The following is a 23,465-nucleotide window of genomic DNA, read 5'->3' on the forward strand; positions in this document are numbered from 1 at the left end:
GTCTGCAAATTATAAATAAAAGGTCTAACTCATGTGTCAGGAAGTGCATTATTATTTTGGGGAATGGTAGCCGGACCAAATTAATAAACACACTCTGATTAGGTCACATCACAGTTCTAAGAGCAAACTACTCAACCCCAGGTAGCTGTGGCGCAAGTCTCAGGTACTTCTCCTACTAAATGTGTGTTTAAATTCAAGCAGTGCCAATAAATTTGCAGTTGAGAAAAGAACACAATAAAATTCCCAAACACAGTTAGAAAATGAGTGAAAACTATTATGAGAAAAAATAAACTAGAACTAAGAAATTGGTTAAGGGGAGTAGGATATATGAATTTTAAAATTGAGGTAAAAAGAGCCCATAAGCCTTAAAACGCTAATGTAAAATTTCAGTTCATGAATGATCGGAACATAGGAGTCATTTAAGGCCAACCTTTAGATGAGATGGGTGTGAGGTAAAGAAAGCAGGTTTGTTAGAACTGGGGGTCTCTAGTTGGCAGGGGTAGGTACCACCGTCCAAATATGGACCCTTGCTTCTAGTCAGGGTAAGGAGGAAACCCTCTGAGATAACCCCTGCTCACCCTCTAGGTAGCTTGGCACGAGCAGTCTAGGCTAACCAGAGGCAATGTGTAAAGTATTGCAAAAACCCTGCAAAAAGGGCCAGTTCCAACAAGGTTGCATTGATTAATGTTTGTACTTTAGGATTTAGCCTGTGGTGTGGAACTCTTAGCCCTCTAGCAGGGCCGGGGAAGAAGCTGAAACTCGCAAAGGTCCCTTAAAGTCAGATAGACTGTAATGGAGCTTCCTCTGAAGCCTTTGTTTTTCGCAGGAAAAGCTTCAAGCAGGAAAGCTGGGTTTCTTAACCACAGAGGTCGATTTGACCAATGGGTTAAATGTGTCCCAGATTTTGCTTTTAGAATAGGTTACTTTTTAGCTTCCAGACTACATCAGCGACGCAAGTACGTTGTATTCTGGACAGAGCTCCATGAGGCTTGATAACTCAACTGCATAGTCTTCTTGAACCAGTTTTCAGGATGGCAAAAAGCTCAGAGCTGGACTAACTCTTTTTTTTTTGTCTAATGAGGGGGTGCTCTCCCTTCAAGAAGCCTCAACATGCACCTTATCCAGTCCTCTGGAGATGGAAAAAAATGACTAAGTACCGCTTTTTGCAAAGTGCTGGAAAAGTTCCATTAAATCACTTTATGCACCCTTGGAGAAGGATTCTAGGCAAGAGTGGCTGCCTTATACATCCCACTCTGTGCCACAGAACACTCATAAGTGTTCATGGTGCATACTCAGGCAGTGTGCCATATCACAAGAAATGTGTTGTTCCCTGTGCAGATGCAAACACATGCATGGACTGAGAAAAGCATATTAGTGAAAGATGGATATACTGTATGAAACTACTATTTATTTATTTTATTTAAAAAGTGTTATATATTACGCTTGCTTGACCCGTGGGTATCAGAGTGCTTTACATACGCACCGTAGGGACAGAAGAAAAATTGCATTACATAGTAGGCAGGTGGTAAGGAAGCAAACAGAGATATAAGTACAACATAAAAATTAGGTAAACCGTGCAGGAGAGGGAGAGAAAAAAAAGAAAATGAAGGTGGCTAACGTAATCCGGTCAACATCTATCCGTGGATGTCAGGTGAGGGAGGAGTCAGCTCGGATATTGAAGTCTAGGTTAGTTGACGTTGGTCGAGAAAGTATTTTTGTGGAGATGGAGTTTCAGGTCCCCTTTGAAGCAGGAGAAGGAAGGGTTACATCTGAGGTCTCTAGGGAGAGCGTTCCACATCCTGGGAGCGTTGCCAGAAAAGGATCAGCACTGAGTGGTTTTCTTTTTCAGTTTCAGAGGTATAAGGAGGAGAGAGTTTGAGCTTCCCAGAGTTCTGGACTTTCCTGCTTTTACCAGTTTGTTGTTTAGGTAATTGGGGGACGGAGAGTGAAGGGCTTTGTGTGTCATGCAGGCCACCTTGTAAATACATCATCCTAGCATAGGAAGCCAGTTGAGGGAGTTGAGGGTAGGTGTGATGTGTTCAAATCTTTTTACCCCAGATATGAGTTGAGCTGCCATGTTCAGCACTGCCCTTAGCGGGGCTAGGTGAGCTTTTGAAGTCCCTGTTGGGATGACTTCCCGAAGTCAATTTTAGAGAGAACTAGGGATTGAACTATGGCCATGAGATCATCTTGGGGAAGGAAAGGTTTCAATTTCTTGAGATGTTTTAGTGAGAAAAGTGCACCTTTTACTCAGTTTTTGATGTGGTCCTCCATTGATAAGTTCTTGTCAAGGGTAATGCCTAGAGATTTAACTGAGTTGGCTAGGACGAGGGGGTAGTCTAGAGCATCCAGATTCTTGAGCCACTCTTGTATTGGTTGGTGGTTACTTTTTGGAGAGAATAGTATTAATTCAGTTTTATCCGGGTTGAGCTTTAGGTGGTTAGCGTTGAACCAAGTTTGGATCTCGTTTAGAGTGACATTTAGGTGTCAGATGTCGCTGGGTGAACTGATTTTGTAATAGATTTGGGTGTCATCTTTGTATAGGTGGAAATTCATTCTGCTTTTTTCAGGATGATTGTGAGGGGCTCCATGAAGAGATTGAAGAGGGAAGGAGAGAGGATCGAGCCTCGTGGGACCCCAAGTGTGACTTTAGTTGGCTTTGATTTTGATTTGTTGCGAGCAGTGCTGAAGGAAGGAAGTGAACCATTTTAGTACTGTGCCATTAATGCAAGAGCGCCTCCTCAAGGTCTCCCGAAGAGCTGGATGATTTACTTTGTCGATGGCAGCTGATAGGTCTATCAGGATGAGGAGACAAGCTTCACCTTCGTCTAAGGCACTGTCGACATCTTCAGAGATGTTGAGCATAGCTGTTTCGGTGCTACAGCCTTTCCTGAATCCTGATGGAAAGGTGTCTAAGAGGTTGAACTCCTTAATGTGTTTGTTTAGTTGGTGGAGAACGCATTTCTCCAATGCTTTTTCTAGGAACGGGAGGTTTTAGATCAGTCTAAGGTTATTGAGATCGTTTGGGTCGGCCCCTGGTTTCTTGAGTATGGGTGTGATTTGTCCTAGTTGTAGGGAGTCTGGGACACAGCCTGAAATGAGAGAGGAGTTGATGATTTTTGTCCAGAAAGGAGCAATGGTTTGGGTGAGTTTTTTTTACCATTGTGGAAGGAATGGGGTCCATAGTGTGGGAAGAAGGTTTTAAGCTTGCAATTATACTGAAGACCTTGTTTTCTGACAATAGATCGAAGTCGGACCAATACGCATTGTTTTTTAGCTGGAGGCAGACCTGATTGTCCTTGGTAAGAACTCTTTCTGATTGGTCAAGGGGGGCCGGTTGAGAGGGAAGGGGGATTTGAGGTTTGGATAAAGGATTGTTCAATTTTTGTGACTTTATTAGAGAAGAAGGTGGCAATTTCTTCACATCGATCATTGGTGGCTTTGATTCCATGAGAGGGAGTGCAGTTTGTTTGGCTTTTGATAATGTTGAAGAGTTCTCTCGTTCTGTTTTTCGCCTGATCTAGTTGGCTGCGGAAAAAATATGCCTTTTCTCTAAAAATTTGTTTTTTGTGTGCCAGCCGAGCAGATCTAATTTGCACTAGGTGCAAGGTCGAGGGGTTTAGTCTCCAAGACCTTTCTGCTTGTCTGAGTTGATGCCTTTCGTTATTAAGATCCACATTGAACCAGGGTTTTGATTTGATTTGCCTAATTTGTTTGAGTGGCGCTACTTGGTCTAAAACCTCTGTTATTGTTGAATTAAAGTGTGTAGTGAGGTCATCGGCCATCCAGGTGGAGGGTTGGAGTTGTAGATGGCCATGAATCTTGGATTCAAGTTCTATTATAGGGACATCTTTGATGTTTCTGGTCCAGTGTTTAGGTTTTTCAGAACAAATAGGTTGGTGTCTGACAAATGCGTCAATGTTGAACAGAACAAGGTGGTGGTTGGACCAGTCAATGGAAGAAATCGCTCTCAGAGAGACCAGTTCATTTTTGGTAATGATCGCATCCATGAGTTGGTTCATTGCAGAATTGTTTGAGGTTGGATATTTCAAGTAGGTTGGATAGGTTCTGGACTGTGGCGTCTTCTGGGTCGTTCCAGTGGATATTGAGGTCACCCAGGAACACGTCTTTCATGTCTGTCAGGGAGAAGCGTGTTATTAGGTCTGTTAGTTCTTCGGTTAAGAGGGCACCCTCCCCAGGAGGATGGTAGATGGTGTGAAATTTGATGGGTGGGGTGCCTTTGGCTGTGAGTTCGACACCCAGGTATTCAAACGACAAGTATTATGCAGGTATTTGTTTAGTAAGCTGTATTCCAGCTTTGTGAATGATGGCTAGTCCGCCACCAGTTTTGATCGGCATGTCTTGTCTGATGATGTTGTAACCTGGAGGGGTGAGAATGTCAAGAATGAGGGTGGAGTGGGCATTGAACCAGGATTCTGTGAGGAAAGCGATGTCTATTTCTTCAGCGAGTAGAGCTTCAGCAATGTCTGTGGCGTGTTGTACTACTGATCTGCAGTTGAGGAGCATGCAAGAGAGAGGACGGGGAGCCTCGATGATGGGGGGTGTTGAGTGGATAGAGGTGTATTGAGCAGGATGGACAGAATGCAGAACAATGTCATACATTCACCCTAGTACAGAAATTTGGGCCTAAATCCATCGGTTTTCGCTCACCATGCCATTCCTATTTGGACCCAGACATATGCAAATCAGTCTTGACCCTGCACCCAATGGGAACAGTCCAGCCCGAACTGCCAGGCCAGGTCCTCCCAGGACTGGAAACGAGCATTGTAGGACCAGTTTCGGGCTTTCAGCCCTCATCAGCCAGGATAGCTTGACTCCAGTGGCATGGAGAACACAGGACCCATGTCTGGGCATACCCTTTCAACTCGGGGTGACAAATGCAAAAGAACAATTGATGGACAGAATGCAGAACAATGTCATACATTCACCCCAGTACAGAGATCTGGGCCTAAATCCATTGTTTTTTTGCTCAACATGCCGTTCCAGTTTGGACCCAGCAATACGCAAATCAATCTCGACCCTGCGTCCAATGGGAACAGTCCAGCCCAAACTGCCAGGCCATGTTTTGATGATGGTCTATATGAAAATTTAACACAACCAGGTGGAAATTAAGAAAAGAGTCTCAAATCAGATTCAGACAGCAGCCAAGTTGTGTTACTCATGCCATTAATCTGTATATTTGAACTCTGTTTAGTCTTCAATATTTCAAAGTGTTCACCAAATCCTCGGTTTTCAAAACAAAGTAAAATAAATAAAACAATGATCTGCATTGAACACAAAACCATATTGTAGAAGTGAACCTCTTCAAGATTGGTCTTGACAACGATTATGTCATCATCTAAAATGCTAATGTTGATATGTGCGGAAACGGGACATCCAATACACATATATTTGTAGATAGTAGAACAAGCATGTCAATTTTATTTACCTTAGAGCAATGCCACTGGGCAAGCATTTAGAGTTTCAATTAATGTTTAAAGTGTTAATTTTAATGTATTTGAGTCCCTTTCCAGGAGCATCTCCTAAAGGAAAACTGATTTCTCTAGAACATTAAATATAGGCACAATTACATAGTTAAAAACTCATTGTTCATAGACATCTGCAATAAAGCATATGAATGTGTCAATAAGTACATTTGGGAAAAGGGCATCAATATGGGTGTGGTCTGCATCAATATCACCCAATCTGATCCCTGGTTTCTACAGGAATGCATTGTCATTTTTTTTGCATACTTTTTTCAGGTGAGGTTGGCAAATGTGAATACACAAGATGAATATACTTAATTTCTGACCCATCAGTGGCTAGACTAAACTAAATACATCAGTCCTCATTAGCAGATTGAGGGTTGTTCTACTATATTATTAGCTCCTTTTTCCACAAGTTAGAAAATAATACTTCACTGGTCTTGAAAATCAACAGACATATTGTATTTTTTTTATTTCTTTATTCTCATTTTGCAAAGAAACAGAACATACATTTGTGCAAGATAGAAGAATCAGGGTATCGCCCTGATTCAGAACACGAACAGTGATACCTCATCCCCTCAGAGGGGAGTGTCTGTCCAGCATGAGTGCTTGGGCTCCACCGGAGTGAGGGAGAAGTGGGGCAAGAGGCGCAGAGGGTCAGAAGGGGGGAAGGTGAGGAAACACTTAGGCACATGCACATCTCCCCTGATTGTACCTTACCAGACTTGCCATTGGCGCGTCAATGAAGAGGAGAGGCAGGGGATGCCCAACAATTCTAAATCTTCATACCACCCATCCACCGCTCAGCATATTCACGGTGTATCATTTAACACATTGTAGACACCTAGTGGACCTACCTGCATTGTAAACCTTTGGCCCCGCTAATAGGGGGGTGAGGGGGGCTGTGCGCCGCAGGTCAGCCCTGGTCCGATTTTGTCTTCCCCTGCTGCATCAATGGTCACCGGTGCAGTCTCCAGTGAGTTCCGGGTGTCGCATCCATTCACTGTCACCTGCTTACACCCTCCCTAACACTTAATGCTAATAGCACGTTGGTGCAGCCTTCTCATTCACCATTTCCTGCTCTAATGCAATTATGGACAGAGACGTTCTGTAGCAAAACAAATTAATGGTGGAGCTGCGGTAATAGTTCAAACTCTTTTTCAAACAGGTGAAATCGTAAATCTCCAGCTACTTCCCTTCTACTAGATCGAAACTTACCAATGATTAAAATGACTTGGGGCCAGATGTAGATGGCTAAATAGCGAACGCTCACGCTGAAATTAGCAGAATTTCAGCGTTTCCGATCGCTATTTGGCTGTAAGCAATGTAGGTGAGTTTAAACCTACTAGCAAAATAAGGAATCACAAAATTGCGATTCCTTATTTTGCTCTTGCATTTAACGAATCGGTAATTGCGATTCCTTAAATGCAATATAAGTAGCACAAAAGAAAGTGCACTTTAGCCTTAAGGAATCGCTAATTACCACCAACTTCAAGTTGGTGGTAATTAGCGATTTTCTTTAAAAAAGTACTTTATTGCTTTTTTAAAGTGCCATGTGGCACACATTCATGCCCTTAGTGCATGTATGTGCGCCACATGTGCACAGATGCACATTTCAGGGGTGCAACAGGGTGTTCTTTTGACACCCTTGAAATAGCTCCCGCTGTTTGCGATTCTTTAATAGCGAATTGCTATTAAGGATTCCCAAATATGATTTTACCTACATCTGGCCCCAAGTCTTCAAAATGTTCCTGCCCCCAATGTTGAGTGCTCAACTGATACATGCATATGCAATAGGTGGCGGGCAGCTCTGCACTGTGCTTTTATGTCACTTGCCAAGTGGTGCATCTGCATTGGGAATCCATATCTTTTCTCAAAATCATAGAACATAGGTATGTATGAAGCCTCCATTTTCTCCATTTATATGGTATTGAATCAAGGGCAATGTAAGTGCTGAGTGCTTATTGTATACATGGGTATTCTTTAAGGGGCGACATTTAGTCTGGCCCCAGCAATGGGCAAAGGCAGAAATAATTTCTAAGTACAGTGACCCGTGCAATGCTTGAGTTCCCCAAATCTTTTCAAGAGACCGCCAGATATCAACACCCATTGACATTACTCTGGCATACTGTATCAGTTTATCCCCATGCATCAGAGAGACTCATGCAAGAGAGGCGAAGGAAAAAAGCTGAAAAGAAACAGAAACCTTTAGATGGACCTATTGTTCTTGAAGAAAACTATCATTTAGATGATAGAAGATTGCGCAGCGCCTTTTGCATAAAAATTTGACAGAAGCCGAAAATGGCTCTTGAGAAGGATATTTATAGAATTAGAAAATAGAGGTTTATAGCCACAGCATGGACATTTGCTTGCAGTTAAATCTTTATGCCACACATTAAATCACTGAGCAGTACAATGCAGGATAATCTAAAACACTTGAAGATGTGTCAGCCTGACCTTTATTGAATATAATGTACAGCCATCAAAAAAATACAAATGCAAGATTGAACCTCTCCTCAATGACTAGTTATCGAGAAGAGTGTTTCATTTGGTACCCCACAGTAATCACGGCCGCCTCCATCAGTCATGCAAAAAGATCACGGCGTTTTCTCCCCTCACAATAAAATGAGTCATGAGGAGCAGTGATGAAGAATACCGCAGTCCTTTGGAAACAATGGTACCCTGCCATCTAAATATGGTTAAAGGTGTTTTCTTGCTTAATGGTGTAGTTATTTTGTTAAGGGGCCTGCTGCCGTGTGGAGAGCCGGGTTCCATGTGACTGGACATTATTGCAACGCTTGTAATAATAATGCTTTGCTGTATGATTGCCGCCTGCAGCATATGCATAATTTCCATGTAAATATCCAATTAAGAGTTTTACATTTACAAGGATCTCATTTCATTCCTTTCAAGAGAAAGCCTTTCACACTTCAGGGTGAAATGGAAATCGCTCTGCTGGCAATTTTTTCGCCACTTATGGTAAAGTGTACTACTTGGGAAAGATTGGACTTCTTGGAATCATGTACTCTGTGCTTAAACAGCCCAGAAGCATCTTATAGAGTTACAGTATCACACCAGGTAAAAAAAGTGCCTGTGGTGGGTACCAAGCGATTTATAATGGCCTTCACATGAATCTTAAATAATTTGTAAATGAACGTCCAAATATATAAAAATTGATAATTTGAAGTCCCAGCCCTCATCTTTTCGAAGTCAATATCTCAAGAATTAAACAGCGGATTTACACAAAACCACAGAAGGTTTTTTTTACTGCACAGAGTTTTTATCCAAACTTTACTGTAATTCAGTTCAACTATTTTTGTCATACCCGTGTACCTTTGGGACCTAAAGTGTGAAACAGTACTTGTTGATCACATCATCGTCCCCTCCCCTAGACCAATCTGTATTAAATTTGAAAAAAAGAACTGAAACTGCTAGCTGCTGCTTGTTCAATTAATATGGTGTATACAACTCATTTGGACATTAAGTTGAGAAGATGATACTGGGGGGTATTTCTGTTGAAAAAAGTAATTACAATGCATGCCTGCTAGACCATCTGTACAGCAGCGGTGAGACTGAATGTACCAAAGAAGTCTTTAATATTTTCCAGGGTAGGCTCAGATGTATATAGGCATTTAACAGTAGGACAGGGTTGTCTGACCGAGTAATTTTGAGACTACCTCTTAGGCAGCAGAGCATTTTGGCCACTCGATGCTGCCTTGTTTGATGAGGAAGCAGGAAGAAGTTCAGCTGCTCTTTGCTTCTGGGAATCACGAGGGAGGGAACATGAAGCAATAAGTTTGCATGTTCATGTGCATGCCTACTAGAACAGCTGTATATTAGCAAAATGCATGTGTGAGTACATGATTATGATGCATTACCATGTCTGAAACTGTCAAATGCTAGGTAGTGTATACATTGGGACTCCACTATGGTGCGAGTCTGAACAACAGAATTGCAGACCACTTGACCTTGATGGTATATAGGTGGTCACCCACTGATGCGTGCACAGCACTTTTTGACGTCATTTACAGTATATTATGTGCATTATTGCATAAATATTTCTGTGAGATTTTTAGATTTGTTATAGTAGTGTTTTGTCATGGATCCGGTGACACATGCGTTGACACGCCCTTCAGATTTTTACTTTTTCCAGGGGACTGTTAGTGTTTTATGTAAGAAGATTAGGAAGTTGCAGCGTAGTTGTATTTTGAACTGATATGGATGAATCGGTCAGGCTGGCACACATGACAAATTATCACTCAGAGGAATACTAGGTAAGTGGAAGATTCCAAGGTTTTAAAATATATAGCGGTACTGTATGGAATTGACAGTTAATCATCATAAGACGGTAGTAAATAACCAGAATTCTTTCTATTTCATGAACTTTACAGAACATGAATCTCGCTCTTCCACCACCATCAGACACAATAGCTGACTCCATTCACAGAGCCTTGAACGTTGCAGCTCACATCAATGGGAATTTCCTTATTTGTTCTTAGTAAATGTATGGGCACGTTAAATCATCTTTATAAACGTGTATGACGGCTTACAAATCCTTCACCACGACCCTTCACATAAAGATGTGGAAAGTTCTAATTGTGGTGATGCTATGTGCAGAAAAATATAAGGATGGAAAAATATAGGGTAACGGTGTGGAAAATAAGTATGTAACTCCGTGTAGTCTTAATTGTAGGGTAAATATGGAAAACCCATTTTTAAAAACATTTACACGGAAAAAAAGAAAAACTACAGATAATAGGTATGAAAATAAACAAGGAAATATGCACTCCTAGACATGATTATTTTACAGTCGGATCCATTAATTATAATTTTTCACTAGTACCTGTATATCTTCAGTCATGGCAGATGAGATGTAATATTAACAACGCATTTAATGACGGGTATTGGTTCTAAGCATTAAATCAAAAAATGTGCTTTAATTAACGTTGATGGGGATTAAAGAAACATTATGTGGTTAACAATCAATGCATAATTTATTGCAGATTGTGTCTGTCTCCATTGTTGTAGGCTAAAGTTCAGTAAATAACTAGGGAACTCAACCATAATGAATTCTGCGTAAAAAATGTGGCTTTGACATAGAAGGGATAATCATAACATGCATGTGTAATTGAGTGTAGCCTAATTGTAAAATGCATACCAAAGACAAATGGAAGAATTGTTCCATCCGACAATATTCTTACAGACAGTGTTGACATGAGACCTATAGTCACCTAACTCAGCCTTACATGTAACTGGCCTCTTTCTGAACTAAAGCACGTAAAAAAGCCCAACTAAAGGGGTCCATTCATCAGCCGAGCCAATTTTTATGTTAAAGCAATAATATTCTGACATTTCTTTAATTACGGTCTCTGTTTATTTTTTCTACACTATGCTTATCTATCTCGTGTCGCTTTTATCTGCTTTATTCTTTCTATACTCCACTTTCTCTTTGATTTATATTATATTTATTAGTATCTGTATTTTTATAAATTTAAGTATTTAAGACTGCTGTCATATGATCATTAGAATATCCACCTCTTATCAACATGTAGCAAATTTAATCTAATAATCGCACTGCCCTAGTCATCTCATAAGCATGCTACTGCCCTCATTACATGTTGGCTAGTAAATTCTGATATGTGCGGTATCACCTGTTGATCAAAAACTGCGAGAATTTATCAAAAGGAAAATGCACAGTAAATAGCTGGGCATGTGGATTTCGGCTCAGTAAGCACCATAATCTAAGTACCCTTTATTGGAGGAAAACTCTTAATTTATCACATGCAATACATTCCATCCCAGAGGAGTTACATATCATTGCCTGTGATATATATTGCATCTATTACCATCCCACTTGTAATAAAGGTATAATAGAATTATTTACTAAGGTATTGCACATCACTCAAAAGCATGAGCAGCCCTTAGTAACTCCTAAAACCCCTAATCCATTTTCAAATTGTATTTGATCTAATTGCTTTCCACAGTACCCTAACTTTTTTGCTAATATTTAATTAAACAAGTAGTGTACTGCTATTGTATAGACGTCTTCATAATTTGATGGTGTGGCCCTTAATATGTGTTCACAAAGCTAAACATGATATATCAGTTATATACTGTCAATCAGTATTTATAGAGTGCAGCAAATCACCTGTGAGGGTCTCTAGGCGCTAGAGACGCTTGCTGCATAGCGATGCTCTGTTCATTTGAACAGCTCAGGTCTTGTTTCCCTTCCTGAATTCCTGAAGTGATGAAGTGGCCTTACGGTGCATGGGATGGTCATTCCAGGCTTTGTATGCCAGGAGAGAGAAGAGAGGTCCTCCTCTGTTGCCACGGTGGATCAAAGGGGTGTTTGCGAGGAAGATGGAGGCAGAATGTAGGTGTCTGGTCGATTGGTGGAATGACATTAGTTTGTTGATGTGTGGGTCAGAATCTTGAACTGGTATTTCTTGTGGATTGGGAGTTAGTGTAGCTTTTTGAGGTTTGTTGTGATGTAGGTCCGTCTGGGAAGGTCAAGAACGAATTTTGCCATTGAGTTTTGTATTGTGTGTTGTCTCTTCATGAGCCTGCAAAAGGGAATTAGACAATGGATGCCTCCTGCTGGGCCAGTGTAGAGTACAGCAATTAATATGACTAAAACTCATAATTTGACATTGTGCTTGTACGGCATCGAAAAACAAATTTGAGAGACACAGAAAGTGCTACACCTATTTTCCTGTCCTTATTTTAGTACAGTAATATAGCATGGACCCGTCTGAAAAAAGTGCCACAGAGGATGGCTTATTGCTCTTCCAACATTTCCAAAGATCAAGCTTTAGCTGACCAATAGATGAGATGAATATGCAATGCCTAAGTATAATGAGTGCTGCTATCTCTTTTTTGAAGCTTCATTTACCAACCACTGTAGGCCTGTGGCTTAAGGAGCACACTGCATCTCTTCCAACTCAGATGTGAGGTTCATTGGCTTTCCTGAAGTTGTGCCAGCTTTATAGGAGAGGCCTTTCATGTCTGATTAGAAACGAGTGGAAGGCCATCTTTTTGCAGATGACAGCTTTGAAGGAGAACTTACTTTTGCTAAGGTTTTCTTTAAGATTTAAGACACTTTAAGTTTAGTTTTGACGGATTAGGTAGCTAATAACAAGGCAGTGCAACCAAGGAGGCTGGTGTCACCAGGCCTAACTGTTTAGCTATCAACTTGGAGAGTGGAGGTATTAGCCATATTCGTTTAATTTGTTAGAACTAGATTGAGAAAATATTTTTTGAGTCTGAATCTGCCACCCACTCCTAACCTAAAAGGGATTTACAAATGTCAGTCTGGTGGGGAAAAAATAGCCATCTGTAATTAAAGTGTACTTAGAGCTTGAACACATATTATTCTGATTTGCCTCAGTTCTGAGAATTCAGATGAATAGATTTTTAATTTTGTAATTTTTTCACGTTCTGTGCTGGGGTAATTTAATCATTGTATAAATCATGTGTACTTGTATGAGGCTTGGATGTATTTTATATAATAACTTTTAAAAATTGCACAATACAATTACTAAAAGCAAAATACTCTAAAAGAATTGCTGACTTGGATTCAGCCTTATCTTTACAAAGGTATGGATACATTACAGTACAGAATGTGGCTTCTTTACAAGGACCCTCCTTTACACCTACAAGCCTTCTGCAAGAATACTACAGCGGATTAAAACATTGGAATGTTGAGAGTGCCATTAAAGACTATGCAGTGACCAAAGGTGAGTAATGGCTGGTAGAGAACTTCTGCTCCAGCATTCCAATGTTCTATCACTTCTCATTTTCCCTTTTAAGCATTCTAACCACAGTGGAATGAATGTTCACATAGCCGTATAGCCCTTCTGCCTCAGGCTATACTGGTTGTTAAAGGCCCTCTTCCTCATTATAGTACTTTGCCTGCATATCAGGCCTATCACACAGGGCCTTTAACAATTGGTATAGCCCGCAGCCATAATATGCGCCCAGTGCTTTCAATATTTCAATGCTCTAACCCATAGTCTTTGGCTCTACTTTGCCTATTCTAAAAATATTGGGTATTATGTAAAGGCTGTCGGTGGGGAAAACATGAAGCTCCCCTACTCTCTCCTCTTATGGCTCATGTTGTTACAGAGCATTAGGTATAAATTGTTTGTGCTCTTTTTTTGACCCCTACTTAACCAAACAAAAGGAAAAAAATGATCGGAGGGATAGGCAGGTGCTGTAAACCTTTCACCCTCTCTATGCCTTCCCGAGACCTGGTGTTGCTCCATTCATTCAGGGCTGGGTTCACATGTTAAAATCTAGATTGCGACTTAAACACTATCGGCGCCATCTTGTCCCTTTCAGGCTCATACGTGCGCGTAAGCAGCAGCCATTTTGAATGCCATGGCCTCTCTGCCCACTACCGATAGCCAGCGCGTCTTTCTCTCTCTCTCTCTCTCTCTCTCTCTCTCTCTCTCTCTCTCTCGACCTCGCAAACATCCCCCGCGCATTGACAACCCCCACTCTCGCACGCTCGGGCCATAAACCACCTCTTTCAGCGCGACCCCGCCTCGGAACCATATCCCGTACCCGGCCGACACCTCCCTCTGTCCCTTTGATGCACACATCCTTTGATGGACCCCCATCCTCTGTGCCCGATTGTCCGGCCCGATCCCAGGCCGTCACCTAGCCCTGTGGATGCAGTTTTATTGCCCATACAGTAGGCAGCTGCCCCTCTTCAAAGGATCTAGGACTAATCGAAACCCCCTCCCACCCCATGAGATCTGATCAGCCGCACACATTCCGGGAATCGACGGAATACCCAGCTGCGCTACAGTCATCACCTGCTGAGACCGGGGTGGGGATTTCTACTGTCAATGTTTGTGGGAACGGGCATGAAGCGGGGATTTCAGGGATGTCTTCCGTACTTCAAAACATTTACAGGAATGTGTTTCATGCAATAAAGTCATAAACTTGTGTATAAGAGGCCAGGCCTCAGAGATGCGGTTAGAGCACCTCGAGAAGATACCCTGTTGTCTGATTTGACGTGTTCTGCCCCGTCGGAATAAACCTCTGTTTCCTGCCTTCCAGTCTCCAGCGCCTGCCTCTTTGTTTGATAATTTCGAGTGGTATGAGAGGCGATTAACGCCGGGCAATACTTGGGTATTTATCGATCGAAATCTGCCTCCCTTTCACACACACACCCACCGCACTATTGAACAATGCACAGTACAGCAGGAGCTGTGCAAGTAGAGGCATTAAACAATCGGAGAACCACACAGGCGTTTAATCCCTATGCCTTCTGGGAGACTTATTTTAAAAAAATAGTACTAGTACTATTTTCTAATAGCCTGTTGCAGCAGGCTATATTGGTCCTTAAAGACGTGCTCCTATTTTATTGTCCATTGCCTTTAGCTCAGCCCAATATTGGCTGACTAAGGCCTTTAATGCCAACACAACACGATGATGAACGGAGTGCTGAAACCTTTCTCCCACTCACCCCTAGTCACAGATCTGGATTTAATCCATTGTTTTTTTCTCACTATGCCACCCCAATTTGGATCCAGGCAAATGCAAATCAGTCTTGACCCTGTTCCTCATGGGCACAGTCCAGCGTGAACTGCCAGGGCAGGTCCTCCCTGGACTGGAAACAAGCATCCTGGGACCAGTTTACTCCTCATCAGCGTGGCTAGCTTGAGTCCAGGGGCACAACAAGCAAGGGACCCACGTTCAGGCATACCCTTCACGCAGCACTTTTTGCCCTAAGTGGGATGTGTATGCCCAGACGTGGATCCCTTGCTCGCTGTGCCAATGGATTCAAGCTATCCAGGCTGAGGAGGGGTGTTACCCAGAAACCGGTCACAGGATGCTTGTTTCCGGTTCAGCTTGGCAGTTTGGGCTGGACGGTTACCACGGGGAACAGGGTCAAGAATGATTTGCATATGGCTAGGTCCAAACTGGGGTTGCATAGTGAGCAAAAGAACAATGGATTTAACCCAAATCTCTTGACTGGGGGTGAATGTTTGATTCATTCAGCATTTCGCTCATCATTTGCTGCTACAGCACTTACGGCCTTCAATGGCCAGTTTAGTTGACTGCCTGAGCTATAAGATCATATCAGGACTGGCTCAGATATTGTCTTTTTTGTGTTCATCTGATACTACCAAAGATGTCTCAAACTCACAGACATATGTTACAAGTGTTAGAAAGAAGCCAACAGTTAGTTTGGTTATTACAGAAACCAAAGAGCAAAATCAAATTATTGAGCCGTCACAGTAGTTGCTCTGTGTCTAACAAATACCCGTCTCTGCCAGTATGTTTGAGGACCTAAATGTACAGAATTTTTTGAAGTGTTGATAACGACACAGACAAGACCATAAGGGCATTCTAAGATAACATTTATTAGTTGTTAAAGACTGTAGCACCAGTGACATCTCCCCAGCCACTCCAGCCTGTGTAAGAACATTGACTTACTGGGTTCCCTAGCAGACGTTTAGTGTTTCGCTGAACCTGATATCACCGTGCCCCAGATTGGATATGATCGATATCTGGTCGTATCTGCAACCCACGTCACCCGTTACGTATAATTAAATCCGGGACGCGGGTGGACAGACGCGAGACTGAGTCGGGACACTACCATGGCACTTCTGTGAACGTAACTTCGTTAAGCATGTGACCTCTCTGATGCACTATGAAAGACTAAACGCCCACGATTGCTCCTTAAGTACGCTATTTTAAAAGAAGAATACTACTCAGAAATTTGCCAAATTTGAGTTTACTAGCCAAGACTGACATTGGGACAGGGATCTGGACGAATGTCATCTAGAAAATTTGGTTTTACGACTCTTCGAACATAGGAGGATTACAATCGTATGAGACACTCCTTCACACAGATCTTGAGGCCTAGAAAAAGTCGTTAACCACGACGAAACACGTGTCGGCTGTATCATTTCCATGACAACTAGGCACAAACACTTACACGCTGAACAAAGTGCTATATATTGTCTAATTTTGTATAATAAATACTTTTTGGGCTACTTTAAGTCAAATATATACTTGTACTGGCTGTGCTCTGATATTTTCTATGAGTAAAAACATAATTAGGTTGGTTTTAAATCAAATTAATCATAGAACTGTGTGCATAGCAGAAAACATAAAATGTTTATGTCCTCCTTGACTGAGTTGTCAGGAATTTGTGCATGAGAGACAAACCCTGTATAGTCAAAGCTGTTGTTAAATAATCTCTGCCTGTTTAACATGCTTTAATTTGTAAGAATTGCCTTTAAGAAAGGTTATTTAAATTTCCATCAGCATTGAGGAAGGAGAGTAACAGTGAGACTGAGTGGACACCAAATGGAGGCTAGTGTGAAACAAATGTTAGTTCAGAGGATCTAAGGTTCTGAGTTTTGAGTATGAAGTATTGTGGCACATGAGAGAGCTAGTACTTAGTGTTCCTACAGTCCACTTGAATGTAATCATGTCAAAGTATGAAACTAAATGCATTTGTGTCACCTTGTGGGCACCAGTGGAGCAGCAAGCCTGTGTATCCTTTTAAACTACCAAAATGGAACAACCCTGACCTTACTCGCCATGGAATTGGGACATTTTATTCCCATCACCTTAATGCCTGCATAACCCTCAGGCTCAGTATTTGGGCAATGGAAGTAGATTATGTGGGATATGTTCTGCTTACACTCTATGCTTGCTAACTGGTGAGTGCTGAAAACCTAAAAAGGACAGCATTCACTAATTATAACATTTCTCTCTGATTTTGTTGAATTGCATATCTGGAAGTGAGATGAACATTTTAGCATTCTTGCATTAGCAGTTCTTAGTCTTAGGAACATAGGAAAATGTTGATCCTTTAAGCAGTAAATAATCATAAAAATAAGCAGTGATTCTTGATAGGATTGAATACGTCCCTTTGAGGTATTTAAAAAATGTTTTACCAGGTGAGTGCAAGGCACTTTGAGAGTACATTTAATATTTACTGAGAAATAAGTGACATGTGCAAAGATGGGAAAAGTTCAAGGTAATAATGTCCCATTTGAGACACCTTTTCACAGACAAGTGAAATGTGATCAAATCTGATTAACTCCTAAACTTCTTCTACATAGGAGGCAGTTAAAGGTGCATCCTATGAAGAAAACATTTTTGCATATTCAATAATTAAATCTATCATTGGTAAATGAGTCCTGCCATTTTTAAACACTTTTAGTTCCTTTTCACACATAGGACTTTCCCTGAATCACTTGCCAAGTCCTTCCTTTTTGAAGAAATCCAGTATTAAAGCCTGCCAATCTCTCAAACCAGTCCCCAATCACCCACCTCCCCTTCTTATCCAAGTTCATCATTTCCAGAAGCAAATTAAGACCAATGACCTACTTCAGGACTACATACCAGAATTATTGCTACACTACAGAAATGGAACAAGCACTATCCATGTTGTGACCAGTGCCCTCCTCATCACGTACAGTGGGAATTTCTTCTCCTTTTGTACCTCTTGGCAGCATTTAGTACACTTAATCACTATGCCAACAACATTATTTCACATACGAAATTTGATGACACTGTTCTCAAAAGGTTGTCTTGTTATCCGACCCAAAGATACCTGGCCATCCAAATTAACCCCTTAAGACCAGAACACATTTGTGTGATGTGCATATCATAAGGCTCAATTCTTTCAACTGGCAAGAACATGAAGATTTACTCATATGAATATGTGGCACATCTATACTTGATGATCTCATGAGGCAGTATCATTATCCAGCTAAAGGATAGCTCCCCACCATCCAAGCCTAGAAGTGAATGGCCATCTTGAAGCCGAACCTCATGGAAACAGATTGTTTCTTAATTGTCAATGACAACAAACAAGCTTGAGCACAATAATGGCTCACTTCAATGAAGTTTGATGGACTCTCTCCCTACTTTCAAAGTCAGATAATCCATGTATATTCCACAAAAATAGAAACCTCTGCTGTGAGGCCCACATTTCTAAAAACACACAAACAGAAACTCATCAGCTCTCACTTCCACAGAAAGTGAAAGCACCCCTTGCAGAACACAATCTCAGAAGTGCCTTCCAGGTTCTGGTTCTCTTGCACCTATATGGTGGTATTGTGATTGTTACTAATAACTCAGGCATCCATCCCACATCTATAAAGGTTATGCAATAAGCAGCAAAAACCATTAAGGTACTGAGAACATATTACTAGATCACTCTCACACTCCAGCATCTACATTGGCACTACTTGCAAGCCTGAATCACTTTCAGGATTATCTGCATAATATTGAAGGATGTCAACTTCAACAAACCACCCTTCCTAGTACACATGATTATAGGTTTTGGTGGTGAATGTCATGCATTCAGCCAGGACAGTGACAGGTGTGCTCTTGCTATGTAGCAAAGATCTAAAACTGCATCCCTATACAGATACAACAAACACAATACCTTTTCCACTTCAGAAAAGAGCTGAAGATGCTCCTCTTGAAGGAATAATGTTTCCCCAAAAAACATTTCAGTTGTGTTACTTGCCCTAACATTGCACCCACCACTCTGCTTATATTGTCTAGCTCTCCACTGCTAAATACGTGCTTTCTATATGAATATCAATATATACAGTAGTTTTTACATTCCATGAACCCAGTGTCTACAACAGAAAGGATCATTGAATCTGTGCATATGGCGAATAATTTGACACCCGAGCCACTAGGTTGACTATAGAAGTTCTGGCCAGCAGTAGACCTGTATGTGAGCTACCTAGGTGAGAAATACTAGAAACAGATTGTACACAATGGACCTTGGGATCTCTGACCGCTCCTAAGATGTACATTGAATCTACTGAGTGAAGGTACTTAAAGCTGTTTTTAATTTTTTAAGAAGATCAATATACTTGTACTCTCTATACTCAATATAGAGAGTACAGAGGTTAACTAAATGTACATAGAACTAATAATGTGCAATGACTTGCCCCATTCATTTACCTTTTTTTATATTTTAAGGAAGAACCCTTAGAGTAAATAATAAATGCACATATCCTGTAAGATTTTATCTTCAATAATAATTTCCAAGACATCTTCTTTGTGGTGACGGGGAAAAAACAAGCAGGCATTCCATGATATGTTGACTACATTTGCCAAAACAAATTAGATCTATTTTAATTGTGTTGGTTTGTAATTACATTAACTTCAGCCAATGACCAATGATCAGTGAACATTTTGATGAGGAGAGGAAATGGAATGGCTACTGCTGAGGATTTGGGCTGAAGGTCTGAATAGCGGACTGTGGATCCTTAATACCTACTTTCTATGGGGACCGCTTAGATTGCTCATATTTTAGTTTGCTTACATATTTGTGCTGCTTTACCTTGCACACGTTACCTTTAGCGCGTTTATTTTTGTGCCATAGCATTGTTTTAGAAAAACACTGCACATGTTATTGTTATTGGTTCAGACTATGGCTGAACATCTTGTTACAAGATCAAACAACACTGTGCCCAGTCTTTCTGTGATCCGTTAGCTGTCGTAGCTTGCCATTTAGAGACAACAGCGCCGAGATGCCTGCGGGCAATTGTTTGCGCTTAACAAATGTTAAAAATAAATAAATAAATAAATAAACATACATTCACATCTGCTGTTTTCAAGAAGACACCTCATAACATACACCCAGAGACGTGCCATTTTGAAAATGGAGAGAAGACATTCTAGCAGAGCAAAGGTACTGAGACAAAAAAGCTGCACAAGCTGAGATGTAAATTAACTATTTATGCATGACAGCGATGGGGATCGCCACTGATCCCGGAGATTTATAATATAACATGTTGTTTCCATAGTGAGGGTAGGCTGAGGCAGATATATATTTTTCCATGGTAGGTCTTCTTTTTGTTTATAGTTTACTTGTAATACTTTTCACTCTGTTGGGATGCATTTGTTTTCTAATTGCAGCGCAGATGTATTATAATAGAGCACAACACTTTCAAGAAATATTTTAAACTGTTCTTGTATCCTTATTTTGTTTATTATGGACATTCTTGAGTGAGAAAACTAAAGGTTGATGATCTGTTTCCATGGTTCCCTGAGGGGACTAGAGTGTTATGTTCTTCTAACTTACAAGTCCATCTTGGAAGGTTAGGAGGGCTGGTAAAGTACTATGAGCTAGTCCGGAGAGCGGCTCATAGGTATTGATGTGATATGGTGACTCAGTCCCTACATACTGACATTCTGTGGTCCCAGGTATAGTTCTATTTGCAAAGAAATCCTGGAGCATGGCGCAACCAACGCTTGGTTGAGTACTTATCTCACTGTATCCATAATACCCCTTACACCTACCACTGGAGGCGTCCATAGTGTTGGGGATTAATCCTTAACAGTATTTAGGAAGCACCAAATTCTGTGGATTTTCAGGCTTGAAAGTTTTAAAGCATAACCCATTGTTGTGCTACACTTTGTTCCATTTCTGTGTTATTAGGGACTGCACCCTCTGTTTTCATTACTGTTTATTGCAAACCTGCTGTCCAGTCATATGTAATGCACCAGGGACTTACTGATGTAGGTAGTGCTTCTATGTTTGGGGTATAACCAAATGAAGTATTTTATTCTTGGATCGATTTTCCTGCTGTGGATGCTAATTCAACCACATTTCATGCATATATTACTCCTGCACCATCAGACTAATACAGAGCATGTGTACTCATGAAAATATCACTGTCTTACTGGAAATACAATACTTGGTTCCTTGGCACCATCCCACATGTAAATACAACCAGTACATATGGGTCCCCTCAGTAATGATGGCGCGACCTGGCCAGCATTTTCTGGATACACACCACACCCTGATATGGGTGTTTGTTTAATCTTTTGCAAACAAGCGCGTTATACGAGTCTCTGGTTACCAGGGGCGTAACACAGGCCCACGCATCCCCCGCAGTGCGGGGGGCCCTCAAGCTCAAGGGGCCCCCCTCAGCACTGCACTTCGGCCCTTAGAGCTCTTAATAGAGTCCAGAGGGGGGCCCTCCACGTACCGGGCAGGGGGGCCCCCTCAATTATCGTTACGCCACTGCTGGTTACATTATATAGATGCTTGACTCAATATGTTTCATGCACTTTGTTGGCCGTGCCGTCATGCCCTGGAATGCTAGGACAAGCCCAGTTGCCTGCAGTGCCTACAATAAGTCCTGTAACTGTTCATTCAGTTATGGGCAAGGTGCCCACTAATCGTGAGGACATTTCAGGATTGCCCGAATATAGACCAAATTGAAACTGTGTTTCCCCTCACGGTTCCACAAGACAAGCACAGCATATTAACTACGTGCTTACTACATGGAATGGTTCCCATATTAGATCAATCTCAAACTTGATGGGCAGTCTTTGCTTCTTTCTATACCATCAGTCGTGGTACTCTGTCCATGTCAGTCTTGCCGGACAGGTCAAAACAAATACAGAATGAGCACAGAGCAGCTTCTGCCCTGCATTTGGGTATGAAATTAATGGAAAATGTTCCCGTGACCTCTTAACATTAAAGGTGAAGTGGCATCTCTGGCTATATTCCAGAGGCTTGCGGCAGTCGCACAAGTCATGAACGCGAGCTATTTATAATTATTACTGATGTGTTCACATACTTAGGACGCACTAATTATAGTAATCTGACCTACTAAACCACCTCTTGGCAAACCTAGTACTGACAAGGAAGCCAAGCAAAACCATGAGTTTGTTAAAAAAAACATGGGATAAATATAAACAAATAGAGAATGATAAACCTCCCCAGGAGCTCTCTGAGAAATGCTAGGATTTTTGGTATTGCGTTAAAATCAAGGCTCCAGACAGGTCGATGTACAATTTATCTAACCATGCCCACTTTTCTGCAGGCTACGTAATTGAGATTGCTTTTGAATGTAAAAAATTCTGGGGAGGATAGCGGTGTCTTATATTCTTATATAACACAATGTTTACCTGTGTTATATGAGTCAAGCATCATGCTAGAATCAAGTGAAGAGTATATGATCTGAGATCTAAAACTGTTTAGAAGCAATGTACAGCTCTATACGATGCTGAAAGGTGTGCTGTCCAAGCTCAAATGACCATCACAGAAATGGAAATCTTGGATGAAATATTGCACATTCGTTGTCATTTGTGTCAAAGAAATTATACTAAGAATGTAGCACATCTGTGACCTTGAGGGTCCCTCCGAGTGTTTGCCTGTTTTACTAGTGTTAGTATCTTTTCATTGGCATCTGGAGTATTCATAACTGATGTCTTCATCTTGTGTATTGGGCAGGGGAAAGGCCCACCTGGGACTGTAAATCTCGGCTCTTCTCTACTCCACATCAAACATTGTCCCTCTGTGTTCATATCCCTCAGGGTATTAGAAATCTGTTAAAATTTGTTTGCAAAATTCAAACTTTATGCTAGCTGTGGGATCTATATTGATGCCAGTGTCACAGAATTTTTATTTCACAGCATGTAAAACAATATGTTGATTATGTTCCTGTCAATTTAAAGTGCTAATGAACCACACCTTGCAGCCGCATGCCAGTTTGCAGAGGGTGCAGGAATCCACAGATTGTCAAATTGTTATAGCTTGTTGACAATGTGAAAATAACGCTAATATAAATAATTGCAATGACATGAAGTTTGAAACGGATTTGCAAGCGCAGATGTGCATTTTAAATGTGTACAAGTATTTAAACACAGCTCTGTGTGTTTAAACCACATGACCATGTTCTAAAGCGAACCATTTTTTGTGTCTTTTAGAATAGCAGTTCTACCAGATGGGAGTCTAAGAATCCTTAATGCTACAAAGTCTGATGAAGGAAGATATATCTGTCAAGGAGAAAATGCATTTGGTTCAGCAGAAATAGTCGCTTCAGTTTTTGTCACAGGTATGGAAACATTTACATTATTATTTCAATCAATTCACACTAGGTATCAAAGTGACCTGGATACTGTGTTGTAAAATGTCACAGACATTGATACACGCATCCCATCTGCACCTTAAGGCAGCGGCAT

The 23,465-nt window shown here is 41.2% G+C and overlaps 1 protein-coding gene across 1 annotated transcript in view; it reads left to right on the forward strand.

Moving 5' to 3' along the window:
- CNTN5 (contactin 5) overlaps positions 1-23,465 on the forward strand; it is a 2,147,338-nt gene that overhangs the window by 1,593,470 nt on the left and 530,403 nt on the right. The window contains exon 15 of the mRNA XM_078656993.1: positions 23,211-23,338. Coding sequence (XP_078513119.1) covers positions 23,211-23,338 — 128 coding nt within the window. The remainder of the gene's footprint in view (positions 1-23,210; positions 23,339-23,465) is intronic.

This window comes from Lissotriton helveticus, chromosome 8 (genome assembly GCF_964261635.1).
Source record: "Lissotriton helveticus chromosome 8, aLisHel1.1, whole genome shotgun sequence".
Taxonomy (NCBI): domain Eukaryota; kingdom Metazoa; phylum Chordata; class Amphibia; order Caudata; family Salamandridae; genus Lissotriton; species Lissotriton helveticus.